Source organism: Vicia villosa, unplaced genomic scaffold (genome assembly GCF_029867415.1).
Source record: "Vicia villosa cultivar HV-30 ecotype Madison, WI unplaced genomic scaffold, Vvil1.0 ctg.000067F_1_1_3, whole genome shotgun sequence".
Classification (NCBI taxonomy): domain Eukaryota; kingdom Viridiplantae; phylum Streptophyta; class Magnoliopsida; order Fabales; family Fabaceae; genus Vicia; species Vicia villosa.
In genome coordinates, this window is record NW_026704994.1 from 48,210 (window position 1) to 67,328 (window position 19,119).

Below are 19,119 nucleotides of genomic sequence, written 5' to 3' on the forward strand. Positions count from 1 at the left end.
CTTGGAGGAAATAGGTATTTTGTGTCTTTTGTGGATGAGTTCACAAGAATGACGTGGGTAACTCTCATTAAGTTTAAGAATGAGGTGCTTACAGAATTCCAGAAGTTCAAGGTGAAGGCTGAGAAGCAGAGTGGTCAGAAGATAAAGATTCTCAGAACGGATGGTGGAGGCGAGTATAACTCTACAGAATTCCAGAAGTTCTGTGATGATAATGGAATTGAGCATGAAGTTACTGCTCCTTATACTCCTCAACACAATGGTCTTGCTGAACGTAGAAACCGTACTTTGCTTGATATGACGAGAAGTATGCTTAAAGAGAAGAAGCTTCCTCATAATCTATGGGGAGAAGCTGTTGCTACTGCAGCATATGTGCTCAACAGGTGTCCAACGAAGAGGCTGAAGGAAATTGTTCCTTTAGAGAAGTGGACTAAAGAGAAGCAAAGTGTTAGTCATCTGAAGGTTTTTGGTTTTGTGTGTTACAAACACGTTCCAGATGCTAGAAGGAAGAAGCTGGATGATAGAAGCAAAGTGATGTTATTTGTAGGGTACCACAGTACAGGTGCATACAAGCTCTATTGTCCAGAGACTAACAAAGTTGAAGTCAGCAGAGACGTCATTGTGAAGGAATCAGAAGTTTGGGATTGGAGAGAGTCTCAACCAACTTCTGATGTAGAGATAACTTTTGAAGAAAAGTTAGAGTCAGAAGATGAATCTTCTGAAGACGAGTCAGAAGATGAATCTTCTGAAGACGAGTCAGAAGATGAAGCATCTTCTGAAGATGAGTCAGAAGGAGAATCTGATTCTGATCCAGATTCTGGTGGTAGTCATGATTCTGGAAGGGAAAACTCTGAAGACATAGGGTCTGGAGGACAAGCTTCTGGAGATGATCATGGAGGTGGTGACTCTGGAGTAGCTGACCCTGAAGTAGCTCAGCGACCACAAAGAGTCAGAACTATACCAAGAAGGTTTGCAGATTTTGACATGTTGCAAGACACAGAAGTTGACTCAGAAGGAGAGGTCATTCAGTGCGCCATGTTAGTAGATTCTGAACCAGTGAGTATAGAAGAAGCGCTCAAGAAGAAGGTCTGGCTGAATGCCATGAAAGAAGAACTTGAGGCTATAGAAAGAAACAAAACTTGGAAGCTGACAGAACTTCCAAAGAAGAAGAAAGCCATCAGCGTCAGATGGGTTTTCAAGGTAAAGCTGAAGCCAGATGGATCAGTTGGTAAACACAAAGCGAGGCTAGTGGCTAGAGGTTTTCTTCAGAAACCTGGACTAGATTACTTTGAGGTGTTTGCTCCTGTAGCTAGACATGAAACAATCAGACTGGCTATTGCGTTAGCTGCGAACAGAGGATGGTCCTTGATGCATCTGGATGTAAAGTCTGCATTTCTGAACGGTCCATTACAAGAGGAGGTATATGTGTCACAACCCCCTGGCTTTGTGAAAAAGAATAAGGAAGGGATGGTGTACAAATTACACAAAGCTCTGTATGGATTGAAGCAAGCGCCCAGAGCTTGGAATTTGAAAATTGATTCATTTTTCAAGAAGCAAGGGTTTCAGAAGTGTGAAATGGAATATGGAGTTTATGTGCAACATTCTGGAAGCAATATGATTCTGTTGTGTCTTTATGTTGATGACATATTGCTTACGGGGAGTTGTCCAGAAGATCTGATGAAGTTCAAGAAGGTGCTGATGAATGAGTTTGAGATTACAGACCTTGGGAAAATGTCATATTTTCTAGGGATGGAGATTCTGTACTCAGAAGATGGTATCATTCTGCATCAGTTGAAGTATGAGTTAGAACTTCTGAAGAAATTCAAGCTGGAGAATTGCAAAGCTGCTGTTACACCGTCAGAAGTGAATCAAAAGTTGGACTCTGATTCTGAAGGTGAAGATGTTGATGCTACGGTATTCAAACAGCTGGTTGGTTCTCTAAGGTATTTGTGTAATACCAGGCCTGATATATGCTACGCAGTTGGATTGGTTAGTAGGTTCATGAGTAAACCTAAGTGGTCCCATTACCAAGCTGCTGTCAGAGTCTTGAGATATGTCAAGGGAACTCTGAAGTTTGGCATATTGTTTCCTTCTGGTAGAAAAGAAGAATCAGAGTTATTGAGTTATTCTGATTGGTGTGGAGACAGAGTTGATAGAAGGAGTACTTCTGGATATTTGTTCATGTTTCTGGGAGGCCCTATCTCTTGGAGTTCCAAGAAGCAACCTGTTGTTGCTCTATCAACCTGTGAAGCTGAGTACATCGCAGGCGCTGTAGCTGCATGTCAAGCTGTGTGGCTTCTGAATCTATTAGAAGATCTGAAGATTAGAGTGAAGAAGCCTTTGAAGCTGATGATTGATAACAAGTCTGCAATCAATCTTGCCAAGAATCCGGTGTTACACGGAAGAAGCAAGCATATTGAGACTAAGTATCATTTCTTGAGAAGCCAAGTCCAGAATGGAACATTAGAAGTTGTGCATTGTAGCACCCAGAAGCAGATGGCTGATGTTCTGACGAAGGCGATCAAGACGGATCAATTTCTGCTCTTGAGGGATGGAATTGGCGTTGTCAGTTTTGATTGAAGAATATGAATTAAGGGATGGTATTGAAGAGTAATTCAATATTCAGAAGATGGACTGATCTTCTGATGGTTACTCAGAAGATAGTATTAACCAGAAGATGTTATCTGGGTCCCATTAGCTTAGCTGTTTAGTAGTAAGGGTACTTTAGTATTTTGTAGTACTGTACTGTTTGTACCTTAGACTTGTTTACTAAATTTACTGTTTTAGGGCTTATGTGGCAAGATTTTCTTTTCTTATAAATAGCCTTGTAGTAGCTATCATTAATATAGAATACAATATTTATTCTCTCATCCCTTTTTGCGCCGTTATTCCTTTATTCTCTTTGTCACCATCTTTATTCATTGTGCACCAACAGATTATTCTGTTTCTTGGCCTTTGAAAAGCATGCACTAGAGATATATGTGGTTGTATTGTTTACCTATTAACATTAAGAGTTGGGTTTGTATTTGACAATAGAGGTTGCCTCATATGTATTTGTGGATTCCAGTGCTCAATTTCAGATTTTACATGATCATCATATATTGAAAAACACTAAGATATATATGTGATATGGACTTTGATTTTGACAAACTTTTGGATAGCCTTTATAGTGAGATTCTAGATTTTGACCTTGGTAGTTTGACTTGAAATGTTAGCATTCCCTCTAAAACCCATTACAGTTTGGTGTGTTCCCATTTTAGTAAAAGTACTGTTCAAGACATGTAAGTGATGTTTAACATAGTCATAAGACTTAAAGTTATTTTTAGTGTTCGCAAGCAACACATGCTCATGATTTTCTTCTAGCTATATCTATTGAAGGTTTAGGCCCAAATATGCTAACAATAGATTACCGTACTTTCCTCAAGTATCGTTTCATGATTCCACTATTCCGTATTGATGAGGTTTTTTCTATTTTTTGTAAGACATTCTTGGATATCTTTTGGGAGCATGTAGTTCTTTAAAGGGACTGATGGACTTCAAATGCAAGCAATATTTTGTCGGTGGCATTCTTTTTTATGTATTGTGGCGGACAAGAGTATTTATGAAGAAAAAGGAATTTGTGAACTCCTTGACTGACTCACAAGAGAGAAAATTGACACTTAGGCAAACAAATGTTCTGACTTACGGGTGACTATAAGTGAAATATGCATGTGTGGACTTGATATCGAGTTCCCCACTTGTTGATTGAGGACCGGGGGTTTTACTGTGTATCAAACATCCCTCCAAGCCGCTTCAATCTACGTGGACAAACATGAAAAATCGTGTTATGACTTCAACATGTTTCTATATCATTTGCATTTGACATTTTTTTTTGTTTCATAGCACTAAAAACAATGCCTCTTTTACAAACAATTCAAAAAGTTCATGCATAACACTAACAGTGTTACAGTGTTGTGTTTTTCTGTGTAACTATTTGAATTTAAAATTTATCTTTTACAAAAATTTAAAACTTCTTATATATGTATACACTAGTACAAAAATGTTAATTTACACCCGTTTTTTTATTAAATTTACACCCATTATTTTTAATAAAAATCGGGTGTATATCCATAGGGTGAGAAATGTCTAATGAATTTACACCCGTTTTATTTTAAAAATATCGGGTGTAATTGGGCGTAATTACATTTTTAATTACACCCTGTCTTAATAAAAATCGGGTGTAATTGGGCGTAATTACGTTTTTAATTACACCCTGTTTTAAAAAAAAATCGGGTGTAATTGGGCTTAATTACGTTTTTAATTACACCCTATTTTAATAAAAATCGGGTGTAATTTGGCGTAATTACGTTTTAATTACACCCTGTTTTAATAAAAATCGGGTGTAATTGGGCGTAATTACATTTTAATTACACCCATTTTAATAAAAATCGGGTGTATTTGGGCGTAATTACATTTTAATTACACCCTATTTTAATAAAAATCAGGTGTAAATATGTTCTTAATTACACCCTATTTTAATAAAAATCGGGTGTAAATACACCATTTATGAATGAACAATTATATCTATTTACACCCTATTTCATATACACCATTTAGTTATATTTCATTTTCAGTCATAATATTGCAAATACTATAAAAGTTATACACATAAAAATCATATTTTAACTAAGTCAAAATATTTTTCATATTAACCAAAAAAATATACAAAATCATGTAAAGTCATAATATTTCAAGTATTATAAAATCATACACATAAAAATTATATTTTAACTAAGTCATAACACTTTCTTTCATATATAATTTTACGTCATGCTTGACGGTTAGTTTCGGTGTTCTCTAGTTCAATTGAATCCAACCGCTTTCCACATGTAGCATTGGATTCATCCATGGCCAAAATACCACGCCCTGGAGAAGCAATTGTTTTCTGTATGCAAAAAAACAAGACACAAGAAATTATTACAAGAAAGTGTTATTACAATAAAGAGTCACATGTATCAATGGTAACCATACCGCAGTTTTGACGAGTGTAAAAAATGAAAAAAAAAATGGTTCTTGAGTATAAAAAATTTCAACTGGATGTAGCCTTCCAGGAACTTTCATTAGAGGGGCTCCAAAAAAATATCCCTGAAACTTTTCAGCTTCAAGTGTAGCACTCATAACAACCAACTTCAAGTCAGGTCTGTTTTTAAGAACTTCCTTAAGAAGGCCAAATAACACATCTGTAGCCAAAGTCCTTTCATGTGCCTCATCAAGAATAATTACTTTGTATCGTTCCAAAAGAGGATTCGTCATTGCCTCTCTCAAAAGCATACCATCTGTTAAATACCTGCAGAAACGACGAAAAAACATTATATTTGTGAACAAAAAAGATGGCGAAAACAATTTCTTATCAAAATAGTATAACAAGCTTCATATCGATTACATAACATAATTTCAAATGAAAAATAATACATACTTCAAAACTGTCCTTGCACTACTACAATCTTCAAATCGGATGCTATAACCGACCTCTTCCCCAATAGTAACATCCATCTCTTCAGCCACACGTCGTGAAACAGACATAGCAGCCACTCTACGAGGCTGACTACATGCAATCATCATCTTCTTGCGTTTATCTGGGGTCTCTAAATCAAATTGAGGAATCTGTCTCCCAAAAATACACAACAAAATTAACATCCTACACACTTAAAAAAAACCAATTTTATCCCATAACACTATCACATCTAGCATTATTAACTTCATGTCTCCATCCCAGAACAAAATTAATTATGATCTAAACCTAAAAAAAACAAAATAGAACTCATTTGAAAGAGATAGTTAGAATAAAAAAACCAAACCTGCGTTGTTTTACCACTACCAGTTTCACCAACGAGAATCAAAGTCTAGTTATCCTTCAAAACCTGCAAGAAATCCTCTTTCTGGTGCCAAACAGGAAGCGTTTTCCTCTTCTCCAAAATCTCATAGTACCTTTGAGAGTACGGATTTCCGTTCCAGTGGTTAATGAGGCTGTTGCTGATTAAGCCGCTGTTGGTTTTCATCATCTTAGCGGTGGCGGCGTCGACGACGTCGAACAAACTCACCTTTCTCTTCCGTTCTGTACCCATCAAAACCCTAATAATGAAGGAGCTTCGATTTTGCTATGTTTTATTGCATGAAATGCGGATAATCTTATAATATATGATTGTGCATTGGGTATGTAAAAGATACGAGGTAACCATTGACTACACGAGGTAACCATTGAAACACTTGGATAGTCTTTTAAAAAACATAATTTGGTATATAGCTCAGATGTGCATTTTAACACGCTAATGCTTTGCAACAAATATGAAGGTTTATTCATTTTTTCAAATTATTACTGATGTTAGCATCAGTGTCGGTGTCATGTCCAGTGTCGGTATATGTGTATGTGCTTCATAGTCTAAATATGCTTATGCATACAGTTAGAGAAAGATACATACCAAGAGTTTGATTGATCCTTCTATTGTAAGCAACAGGATACATCTTAAGAAGCAAAAAATGAAGTGATTGACAGACTGTTGGGAAGTGATAGTATTGATGCCTACATGGTGTAACAAAGGCTAAGAGAATAAACAATCAGACCAAAATCAGCTTTTTAGTATTGTGCACGTGATATCAGCTTCTATCTATCATTAGCTCATCAGAGTCCTGTATTTGGTGGATGTTAGAATGTAAATTACAGTCTTGATACGTGCATAAGTTAAAATGATATAGCTTCATATATAAGAGAGATTCACTTGAGATAGAATAGTAAGCAATCAGACCAAAATCCAATAAGTATTTGATCTAACAAATAGGGCAATAGCTGAGATTGTTATCTCTGAAATGTTTTAGGGCTATGTGTTGGCCATGTTTATTAAAAGGACCAACGTTGACTTCAGGTATTTGACGTAGTAACGCAGTCGGTTCACTGTGATGGTTGGTCAAAATCCTCCTATTTTCAAATTTATTCCAACTCCAACCTCTAAGTTGAAATCAAGTATCAAAAAGAATTAACAAACGAAATGAAACAATACGTGAATAAATAGAAAACTCACCGCCTTGCGGAGCTTCTTGATGAGTGCATTAGGCTTGCTGTTCAAACCACGTTGAAACCTAAAATTAAAATGCAGAGATTGTTAATAGTAAAGAATCAAATTGAGAGGTGGACTACATGGAAAATATAACAAATATTGAGTAGTAATTTCAAAACCGTCCTTCATAATAATTGTAGTTTCAGTTCTAGGCTGTTAAGTGCCAAATGAACATGGGTTCTAAATTCTAATCATTTATTAGTTTATACCTGAAGGTCCAAGAGAGAAGGAACAAGGGGTTCCTCCATATTTGCTGCTAAAGATAAACATGCAAATGATAGAAGTTGCAGAGACCATCCATTTGATTCCAGTTTAACAATGTAATCATTGTTCAATTAAAAGTAGAAATTCACTAATTCTTTTCAAACTTTATGGCCCAAAAAAACTAGAACCAAGAAAACAATTATCTTATCTAAGCTTTGGCCAGTTTGATAGGAGAGATAACCATTCAAGTTTGCCTTATGACGTCACCACCGTATCACATTATCAATTAATCTAATAATAATGACTGGGTCTTCAATTAATCTATCTAAAACCATAACCACTATCTTTACTATTATCAAATGTCAGCACCAAGTTTTACCAAACAATTCATAATTATTATGTTTAAGAAGAACTATAAAGGCACACTAAATTCATGCCAAAGCAATCAGAGACCAAATCCATGACAATAGCACTAGTGGTTGTATAAGACTTTCGGGCAAAGGTCCGGTTAAGCTATTGTTTGAAAAATTCCTGAAATGAACAATTTATATGCAGAGTTACAATTTTGAATATTCAATGAATATAGAGAAAAAAAGATACTCACAAATACTGTAGCATAGTGAGCTTCCATATGGAATATACTAACTCTCCTGTGAGTCCACTTGAAGACAAATTTCTAGCTGCTATTTTCAGCCCTTTTAAACTCTGTTATAGACTTATACTCTTTAGTCAGTTAGTTATAATAAAGTGAAACAATTACCAGTTAGGAGAATTTAACTAATTTCAACTGATTGTTGTTACTCATTCACATGCATGAAATTCAGATACGGTTTAGAGAATTCTCTCTCAAACTATCAATTTAATTCATTTTCACTTCTACTTAACTTCTAATGCACTGTCTTCAATGTAAAATATATTACACAGCAAACTTTGTCTCATTTCCACCTCATTTCTGAAGGACATGCTCCAAATATCATATAAACAAGTAGCGTATCAAGCGAGCGTGAGAGAATTGAGGAGCTAATCTGGACCACAGAGAAATCAATGGTTGAGATCTGTTTTGCTTTAGAATTAATATTTATGGTAGTTGGTCAAGATTAATTCCTATCGTAAGAGCATGTTCATATGTATGTAAAAGAGAGGTGATAAAAAAATTGACAGTACAAAAAACATAAAGAAAAGAAGTGCATACTTTTGATCCGTGAACAACAACTCTAAAACTTTGTGATGAACTCTTATAAAGCTGATCTAACTTGTCTCTCCAAGTTGCAGCTTCGTTATCCTTGGGAACAGGCTCAGCAAAAACAAGTTTCCCTGGTTAAAAATTGAATCAGCTTAAAAAAAATGGCAGGGTATATAAATAGATCCATAAAATTTAAAAGCATAATCCGTGCCATTTTTCTTATTATGTGAAAACTTATCATCAACTGAAAATGAAAACTTAAAATAAACCAAACAGCAGTTTTTTTCTATTGATGGAAATCATTTACATTTCATACCTTCTAATAGAGTAATATGTATCTATCTAATACTACATAGCTAAGTGAGAAGTTATTTGCATTAAGGGAATTCAGTTATTTGTTCTCTCATTGCAATTGTCAAGTTCAGGGAGAGGAGTATTGACAATTTCATAGAATAAGTCTTTCTGTTATAAGCACAAAAAATAATAATGTCAACAGAGTGTCTTAAAATCTATTTGTGTACAAACAGAACTTCTTGAATATTAATCTGCCAAGTCAGTGAAATAAATTTAGAGCTACTAAGATTAATAAAATGTAGACTTACTGCTAGGGCCACAACATTGATATAAAAGTCAACTAGTGTTGCTTGCATCCACCTGAGAAAATATTGGAGCTTATGAAGTTCAGTTATATGATAAAAGGATGCCACAAGCAGAAGCGGTGCAGAAACTTACTTACATCAGCATGATAAAGTTGTAAATATATACATGAATGACACAGAAATAACATGCTTTGCCTTTGTGAGTATTTTACGAATCATTTTACGAATCGACCTTCACCAAGTTTCAAAAGAAACTCATACATTCACTTGTGGCGGCTCCAAAGATTGGTGGTCTCAAACTCAAATGGACGTTAATAACACATTGTTTCATGGTGCGATCTCTAAAGATGTTTACATGCGTCAATTAAGGGATTTATTCATCTAGCATTCCCTAATCATGTATGCAAGCTCAATAAAGCTTCTACTTCATTTCACAGTGCACACAACTTCCTATGAACTCCTTGTCTCCAAGATTGGAGTCATTGACCACTCCTCGATCTTGCATATTGGCATATCAAGTGTTGCTCCGTGATTTTAACTCCACCCCCTTTATTCCAGCATCAGCTCTTGATTAAAATATTATATATTGGGCTGATATGTCTCTTTATTCCTAATTATTCTGTTGCCCATTTTCCTAGTCTATTTTAATTACTACAATTGCTATATATACATATGTTATAAACTTGTACAATATATAACTTGAATAGATACATCTGTTACTTCATACTAATATTATACCCATCCCAACCCATATACATATACCAGTTCTACCAAGATAAACCTAGGCCGTATTCCACCTAAACAATCCTAAGTCGTATTCCACCTAAACATTTAGGCAAGGTTTGTTTCGATTAATTGTTAGGGGTTGTTTGTTTCATCAATATGTGTAACTAGTTTGGTGTATTCCCACAGCATGCCTTATGTTTGGTGGTTGATATTATTAATACCTTTTTTTTGCTTTTCAAAAAAAATTATATGCAAACAGTAAACACCATATAACCGAAACAGGAAACAATGTTGACCTGAGCATATCCTTAAATAAGTCTCAAAGAATCACATTCACAGGCCCATCTCATTCTCTTGTTTGGCACAAACACACAGCATGTCACGAGTAGAGACGAAGCAGCATCAGTGGGAGATTGATGTACCTATTCAGATTCTCACTTGTTTAGATCCTACAGATATATTGACCATAGTAACATGACAGGAAAGTGTTGACATAGAAGCATATACCAATCCAGAAGTTTGAAGCATGTCATCATGGTGACCTCTAGAATTAAGGGTTTTATATGTAACATCTCTCTCCTTAAAGGCATCTGCCTCAACAACCACAGCCTTTGAAGATGCTCCTAACCAAAATGATCTGCCAAAGTCATTTTATTTATCGCACAATGATAATCCAGCGAGAGTATAAATAGAATGGATGGTAATACTTACTCTTAGAATGTCTTTAAGAACGATACTTTTCCGGCTCCCATGCCGCCACTCATGAATAGTAGCACTGGACTCCTCTCACTGAGTTCCTTCGGGACCATGACTCCCTTAACGCCGTCATCGATTACTCTCATCTCTGCTACCAAAGTAGAAAACACTCTTGTCAACTTCAGGTTCTTGGTTACTCTCTCAAATCTCTGCTTCCTGTCAAATGTACATCACTTAGTGTCATTCTCACTTTACTATAACAAATTTGAAACTATTTTAAGGAATCATAAAAGAGAAAATTACCTTGTAGCTGCCAATAGAATTCCTTTCAGTTTTGTTTTGTGCTGAGACTGAGTATTCAATACCTATAATTTAGATAAGAAAGAAAAACTCAGTACTTAACAACACTAAACACGAAATGCAAAGTAACTGAGAATGCATCTTTCAAACTCATCAACCAATTTGACATAGAGGGCTTTGCCATAACCATCTGAAAAATAGTATATGTTGAAGTTGTAGTTTATTCACGTTATTATACAAACATAATATTTATATTTATGTAGTGTGGGAAAATATGAAGAGAAAAAAAACCTTGTTCCATCTTGTTGGAGATTTTCAATCAGAAAGACAATTTGACTAAGCAAATAAAGAAGCTATGAAAGAGTAGTTAGTTGGTTGCATTCATTATTTGGATAGCTTAATTCAATGGAATGGAACAACTCATGGTGCTTAATAGTTACACGATATTTCGATTATTAAATTAAATTAGAATCTCACAGTGCTTTTGATACAGGAATTCCTGAAAAACCTTACAGTTGTTAGTAGGAGAATTAAATGTATCTTAATCTTGAGAAATCTAAATTATAGTACCTAAAATCTCCAGAATATATCCGACTACCAATAGCGAGAGGGAAACCACAAACCAAAGGAGTACCCTCTCCTTGTGATCCTGAATGAAAAAGGCAGTAGTTAGTTGATATAGTTACACAAACACACGCTGCAGGGGTAAATTATTTAAGATCTTGCATTTACCACCTTTTCATGCATCGAAGAATTCAATGTCATCGATGTCTTTAAACTATTCCTACAAAATAAAAAAACACATTAACATCTATACCAAACTGTTTTTTATATTTTTAACATATACTTAAGTTAAAATGTATTTCAAGTGCCAAAGTAATATGCATAGCAGAGCAAAGAAAGTGTGTTACTCACAAATTTGGATCTTCTTCCATTATCCACTTCCAGTCAGCCGATTCCACCGTTTTCGATTTTGTAGACACTCCTTTCAGTTTATTTTCTCGGTGTCTCGAGCTCGACCGAACTCGCCTTCACACTATCATCGCCCTTCCCAATTTCACCTTCATCGCCCACCAGAGAAGCAACTAAATCCTCAGAACTACTATTCACATTCCTCTGCCTCAATTCACCAAAAATCTACGCACAAAAAGAGGAATCAATTCATTTACATACATACATACCTAATAGAAATCAATTCATTTACCAAGTCATTGTTGTGTTCAAGAACCTTATCATACTCATTCCTCAAGTGATCTATCAACTGTTTTGAAGCTGCAACAAAAATTAATTCACACAATCATGAACAATTTCACTTCCTGAATAACTAGTAATGCCTAAATTTACTAAAATAATCCTACACAACACAAGACATTCAAACAATAGGAACTAATTTTTGAACCGAGAGACCATTTTCAAGAGTATAAAACCCTAATTTCTTCAGCTACCAATGCATGTCGCTCAAAGTATAAAACCCTACTTTCGTTTTACCAATGCATGTCGTCACTATGAAATGGGCGATGGTGAACTCTCAAAATTCTTGAGCTTCGTTGTCGTCACTGGGATGGTGAAAAGGGTTTCGGTGAAGTACGATGAAACTGGGTTTGGATTCTCTTTGAGAAGAACTCAGAAATTTCGGTGAAATGCGATGAACGAGAGTTTTGTTGAAAACTGGATTTAGTTTTGTTCACCTAATAAACTGGGTTTATGAATTTAGATTATTTGTTTAAATTAGATTATTTTATTCACTCTAATAAATTTCACCTAAGACCATTTACAATGGTTAAAAAACTCAACACCCTCTTTTTCAACTCCCAACACTCCACATCATTTTCTCTTTCTTCCACCTAATAACTCAACACCCATTCAACTTTTACCCTCTCCAATGGTTTTTCATTCAACACCTTACCCCACCACTTTTTATTTTCATATTCTTATTTAAATTTTATTTTTATTTTTATGATTACATAAAATTACAATTATCGATTAAAATTAAATTAAAATAATAAATACTTAATAATTTATTTTTTAATTTTTTGTAATAAAAACAAAATTTATTTAAATAATTGGATACGATACAAATCATCTTAAATTAATTTAAAATACAACACACAATTAACGTAATTAGTACGTTTCAAATAATTTAAAATGCAATACAACACACAAGTAACGTAATTAGTACGATACAAATAATTTAAAATGCAATACAACACACAAATAATTCAATCACGGAACATTCCAAACTTTGTCCATATGTGCTTCACTAGATCAGCTTGCAATTCTTGATGAACATTTGGATCACGGAACTCTGATCTAGCACGCACATGATTTGCAAAAGCGGGTAACACCTCGGTCGAGTATGGTTGTGGTGCACTAGATCCACTTTCCTCAGATTGCTCAAAATCGGTCCAACGTTGAGAATATGAATCTCGTTCATCCTCAACAATCATATTATGTAATATGATGCATGACCTCATGATGATACCCAAATCAGCTATGTCCCACAAGCGAGCTGGTTCACGGATGATTTTAAATCGAGCTTGGAGCACTCCAAATGCACGTTCGATGTCCTTCCGACATCCCTCCTGAAATTTTGCAAATAATTTATCGGGTTCACTTTGAGGAAGTCTAATCGATTTGACGAAAGTTGGATAAGAAGGGTAGATACCATCAGCTAGATAGTATGCCATATTATATGGACGTTGATTCACAAAGAAATTCACACTTGGAGCCTTTCCCTGTTCCACGTCATCAAACACTGGTGACCGGTCTAGAACGTTTATATCGTTCAACGTTCCCGGACATCCAAAAAAGGCATGCCAGATCCATAGGTCATGAGATGCAACTGCTTCAAGAATAACTGTGGTGGTTCCCTTATCCCCTCTAGTAAACTGTCCTTCCCATGCTTTAGGACAATTTTTCCACTCCCAGTGCATGCAGTCAATACTCCCAATCATCCCTGGGAACCCCCGCATTTCACTAACATGCAGTATTCTTTGCAGGTCATCTTGGGTTGGTGCTCTCAGATACACTTGCTCGTACAAGCGTATGATTCCTTTACAGAATCTACGTAAGCACTCCAATGCTGTAGTACCTCCTATTTTGATGTACTCATCGACCGCATCTGCTGCAACACCATATGCTAACATTCGCATTGCTGTGGTACATTTTGCTAAGGGTGATATACCTTCTTTATTGGCTGCATCAACTCGCTGGGTGAAGTAGTTATCACTACTTGAAAGGTCCCCAACGATTCGAAGGAAAACATTTTTTTTCATCCGGTACCGACGACGAAACATTGCATCGCCATATGTAGGCTCATTGGCAAAGTAGTCGTCAATTAGTCTTTGGTTTGCCGCTGCATGATCTCTATTGAGATATTTTCTACTACGAGGTGCATTATCTTCCGATATTTTGTTTCTACGCTCTCTAAATCGATTGACTATATAATTTTCTTCAATTTCACGATTTTGATTGTAGGCTGCGATATCAAAATGATATTGTGATGGATCCATTTTTTTGTGATATTGGAGGTAGATTGGATGGGATTTGGGATATTGGTACATAAATGGATGTATGAGTCCCTATATATAAATGGATGTGGGTGGTGGACCACTGACGGATTTGAAATAATTTATTGTATAGAGTTAATTATCAGATAAGGAATATATTGGATGTGGGTGGTGGACCACTGACGGATTTGAAATAATTTATTGTATAGAGTTAATTATCAGATAAGGAATATATTGGATGTGGGTGGTGGACCACTGACGGATTTGAAATAATTTATTGTATAGAGTTAATTATCAGATAAGGAATATATTGGATGTGGGTGGTGGACCACTGACGGATTTGAAATAATTTATTGTATAGAGTTAATTATCAGATAAGGAATATATTGGATGTGGGTGGTGGACCACTGACGGATTTGAAATAATTTATTGTATAGAGTTAATTATCAGATAAGGAATATATTGGATGTGGGTGGTGGACCACTGACGGATTTGAAATAATTTATTGTATAGAGTTAATTATCAGATAAGGAATATATTGGATGTGGGTGGTGGACCACTGACGGATTTGAAATAATTTATTGTATAGAGTTAATTATCAGATAAGGAAACACTACACTGGCATATTGAAACAACAATAATTAAAGCAAACACTACACTGGCATATTGAAACAACAATAATTAAAGCAAACACTACACTGACATATTGAAACAACAATAATTAAAGCAAACACTACACTGACATATTGAAACAACAATAATTAAAGCAAACACTACACTGACATATTGAAACAACAATAATTAAAGCAAACACTACACTGACAAATACTTCATTGAAATTAATTATCAAACAGTTCTGCCTCCAACTTTTTCAACAGCTGGTTCTTCCGGTCATCTAGATGCTCTTCGGAAGTTAGCTTTAGATACATCTTCATTTTCTTGGTTTTAGTCTTTTCCAAGGCTATATTGTTAGCCTGCTGTTGCATCAAGGCTATGTTGTCCAATCGTTCAAGCTCTTTCGTCTTGAATTCTTTGTATTCAGCCCATTCTTTGTCCACCACCTCCGAGGCATATTCCTTGCTTTTCTTTTTACCCTTTTTTTTAGCTGCCTCCCTTCCTATAGGACGAGCACTGGATTCTACAGTGTTTGAGCCACATGCATCACTCTCGCGAGATCTCTTAGATCCACTACTTCCTGAGCCAATATTTCCTCCTACTTGACTAACATAACGTGGTTGATCACGGAGAGCGTGCCATTCTTCCATTAAAGTGAATCTAACATTCTTCCCACATGCATATAATTCCTGCGCTTTTGCCAAAACATCATTCTCCGACCAACCACTTCCTTGCATACGCTTAGCGCCATCATAAGCGCCAATCCATTTACCCAACACTTTGTTCATATAATTAAAACGGTTTCGGCATGCAGGTCCATCACGCGGAGGATCGAATGAGCAATGCTCATTACAATACTCAGCAATTTTACCCCAATATGTTTCACCTTTCTGGTTTCTCCCGACAACACTGCTTGTTCCAAATTTAATCCACCCACTAATTAGCACCAAATTTTGTTCAGTGTTCCATGCTGGTTGCTGAGTTTTCCTGCTCTTAGGAGTTGAATCCTCTGAATTTGGAGCGACTTCATTAGAAACTATCATGCCACCAATAGTTAGTTGTGTTGAAAACTCGGGAAATTCAGGTACACCACCACTTGGAAAATTTGCATTCGCCATTGTCACATAACCATTAAACGGGGGTGTTTGAGATGGATTTCTCGGCATAGATCCATAATATGGTTGAAAGTTTGGAACAGAGGATGACTGGTTGAAATTTGGTGGAAAACCAAAACTAGGTATGTTTTGAGGATGTTGGTTGGAAAATTGATTTGGATTTTGATAATAGTTGGGATTTTGATAATTGTTGGGATTTTGAAAATTGTTGGGATTTTGGTTAAATGGAAAATTAGCAGAATTTTGAGTGTTAAAATGATTATTGGGATCCATTTCACTAAAAAAAGACACTTAACTTAAAAAAAAACACTAATAGAAAGATAATAATAGAGAAAGATAGTGAAAAACTTGGATTTTTTTTCTGTGTCCAAATCAAATGAACCAAGTCTCTATTTATAGAGAAAAAAAAATCATGAATTTTGGTATAAAAAAAAAAAAAATAAAATTAATTTGCAGCGAAATAATTGAGTTCAAAGTATTAAATGGATAAAAATCTGGCCAGCCAATCAGAAACAGCCACGTGGCTGCACTTATCTCCTTTTCCATTCTCTCTCCGCGTGCAAACTCGCCCACTCTCACTCCCAGCAAGTGTGCCACACGCGCCTGCGTTGCACCACTAAGATGCTGCCACGTCAGCTTCTGGGACAGATTAATTGGTGTTGAGTTTTCTCAACACCTCTCTCCTCCAACACACACTCAACACCACATTCAACTCCCCATTGCACATCTTTTCCCCATGTTGACTTTAATTAAACTACCCATTGCACTTGGTCTAATAAAATTTACATTTTTTTTAGTTTAATGGGAGTAATTGAGATTTGATTATAATAATATTTTTAATATAAACCCGTTTTTAGAAAATAGGGGGTATATTTTCACATAATAATATTTTAAATGACACTTTATTTACAAAATTGCCATTGCATTTTTCATTTACACCCGTTTTTAAAATATCGGGTATAAATTTTAAAATTATATTGTCCTTTTTGTGCTAGTGATATATTCTCGTTCCACTGCTAAAAAAAATTAATCAAAAAACAAATACATCATGAATGAATCAAAGTCTTGTCATGCATCAATATTTCATAGTGAGAAAGTGTACAAATTAAGATAGTATTGATCAATAATAATTTCATATGCGTGTTAATTTGTAAAAAGATTATCATTTGCGTGTCATATGTCGGACCATAATGAATTATAGGTGTATATTTTTTATAAGCTAATCAATATTGTATTTGAAGCAGTTGGAAAAATACTGGAAACTTCATTGTTCTCTTTTTACCAATGAAAACATAAAACTCCTAAGCAAGCTAGTTATAACAATTACAAAATAATTAGCAATCTTAACATATACTATAAAGGCTATGTTTGAGAGTTGGAAATTTCTTTCTCTACCTCCCTCTTTTCTTGGCCACCTCTGGTGAAAAACCCAAAATACCCTCACTTCGAAAATGCATTTCCGAAACGTTTTTTTTTTTTAAATTTGTCTTATTTCGGAAATGCACTTCCGAAAACACGAAAAAAAGGTGTTTTCGGAGATGCATTTCCGAAAATACCCCTTTTTTGGGTTTTCGGAGATGCATTTCCGAAAACACCTTTTTTTTTTTGGAGGAGGTGTCTTCGGAGATGCATATCCGAAATATTCCAAGACCAAATTGGTCTTGGAATCTTTCGGATATACACTTCCGAAAGAATTTAATAATTATTAAAAAATTAAAATCAAGGTGAATCAATACAATTAATAGGTATAAGATCAAGGTGAATCAATAAAATGAAGGTGAATCAATAAAATCAATGTGAATCAAAATTTCCTAAACAATTTTAAAGTTCAAAATTATTTTTAACTTATATAAATCAAAAACATTTTAATTCCATAAGTAAATTATTTTTAACTTATATAAATCAAAAACATTATAATTCCATAAGTAATTTTTTTAAACTAAATAAAATATGTAAGTGAAATATATAAATATATAATATATAAACATATAATAATTAATATATAAATATATAAATATATAATAATTATTATAAATTAAAACACTCATTTTTTAAATTTTTATAATTATTATATAAATATATAAATATATAATAATTTTTTTAAATATATAATAATAATTATAATTATTATAAAAATATATAAATTAAAACACTCATTTTTTTATTTTTTTTTGTAAATACATAATAATTATTATAAATATATAAATATATAAATATATAAATAAAAATTATAACTCATTTTGTAAGTGAAATTATTTTATTTTTTTAATTAAAATTATTTTAAATTTTAAAATATGAATCAGAATAGAAATATATAATAATTATTATTCATAACTCATAAATTATATCGAAATATATAATTATTATTATTCATTACTCATAAATTATATCAAATTTATGATATATGAATTAATTAATATCCTAAAATTAATTTTTGGGATTTTTAGATTTTTTTTTTTGTTTTTCGGAGATGCATCTCCGAATTAATCAAAATCCTAATTTTTGGGATTTTTTCGGAAATGCACTTCCGAAGTCTGGAAAAATTTAGAAAAAAAACTTCGTAAATGCATTTCCGAAGCAGGGGTAAAGTGGGGTTTTCGGAAGTTCATTTCCGAAAGCGTGTTTTTTTAAAAAAATTGACTTACTTCGGAAGTTCATTTCCGAAACAATTATTTCGGAAGTTCACTTCCGAAATACTGCGATTTCTGCAGATTTATCAAAACACTCCCCCTCCCCCAATCATTTACCCTAAATCAAAACAAAAAGTGGCAGAGGCGAAAATTTGTGCAAACAGAATTCCAAAGCTGCATCAAGGCTCCAATCACACTGCTAAACAACATTCAAAAGCCCTCAATCCTAACAGTTTGTAAGTTTTGAAATTTTTAGATATATTATTCAAATGCATGTTATTTAGGGTTTTAATTGCATAAATGATATATGGCTAGGTTGTTAGTAGTATTTAGGTTGTTTAGAAGCATTTTGATTTGATTTGAAGGTTGATTTAGGGGTCTGCCATGGAAGTTGCAGGAAATTGCATCGCAGGGGTGTTTCGGAAGTTCATTTCCGAAAACACCTCCATCCCAG

At 34.4% G+C, this 19,119-nt stretch overlaps 2 protein-coding genes across 31 annotated transcripts; both read right to left on the reverse strand.

Moving 5' to 3' along the window:
- Positions 1-4,584: 4,584 nt before the first annotated feature.
- LOC131623456 (probable pre-mRNA-splicing factor ATP-dependent RNA helicase DEAH2) lies at positions 4,585-12,489 on the reverse strand. Of its 30 annotated transcripts, none has more exons than XR_009290227.1 (18): positions 12,285-12,489; positions 12,025-12,068; positions 11,712-11,933; positions 11,532-11,580; positions 11,367-11,445; positions 10,800-10,861; positions 10,512-10,712; positions 10,308-10,423; positions 10,097-10,222; positions 9,078-9,129; positions 8,485-8,606; positions 8,238-8,317; positions 7,897-7,997; positions 7,053-7,110; positions 6,456-6,556; positions 5,835-6,091; positions 5,453-5,640; positions 5,008-5,323 (listed from the first exon to the last, which is right to left on the reverse strand). XR_009290227.1 is itself a non-coding variant. In XM_058894461.1 (5 exons), the coding sequence occupies exons 3-5, from the start codon at positions 5,596-5,598 to the stop codon at positions 4,805-4,807; spliced, it is 579 nt and encodes a 192-aa protein (XP_058750444.1). In that variant the 5' UTR covers positions 5,599-5,640; positions 5,835-6,091; positions 7,053-7,076; the 3' UTR covers positions 4,585-4,804. The 30 variants fall into 30 exon arrangements, 1 of the variants encoding a protein (XP_058750444.1); XR_009290222.1 differs by having other exon boundaries at positions 7,053-7,823; XR_009290223.1 differs by having other exon boundaries at positions 8,178-8,317.
- Positions 12,490-12,986: 497 nt separating this feature from the next.
- Positions 12,987-16,349, reverse strand: LOC131623450 (uncharacterized). The gene is made up of 2 exons (XM_058894457.1): positions 15,167-16,349; positions 12,987-14,276 (listed from the first exon to the last, which is right to left on the reverse strand). Exons 1-2 carry the CDS (start codon positions 16,306-16,308, stop codon positions 13,016-13,018), a joined length of 2,403 nt encoding a protein of 800 aa, XP_058750440.1. The 5' UTR covers positions 16,309-16,349; the 3' UTR covers positions 12,987-13,015.
- Positions 16,350-19,119: the final 2,770 nt, after the last annotated feature.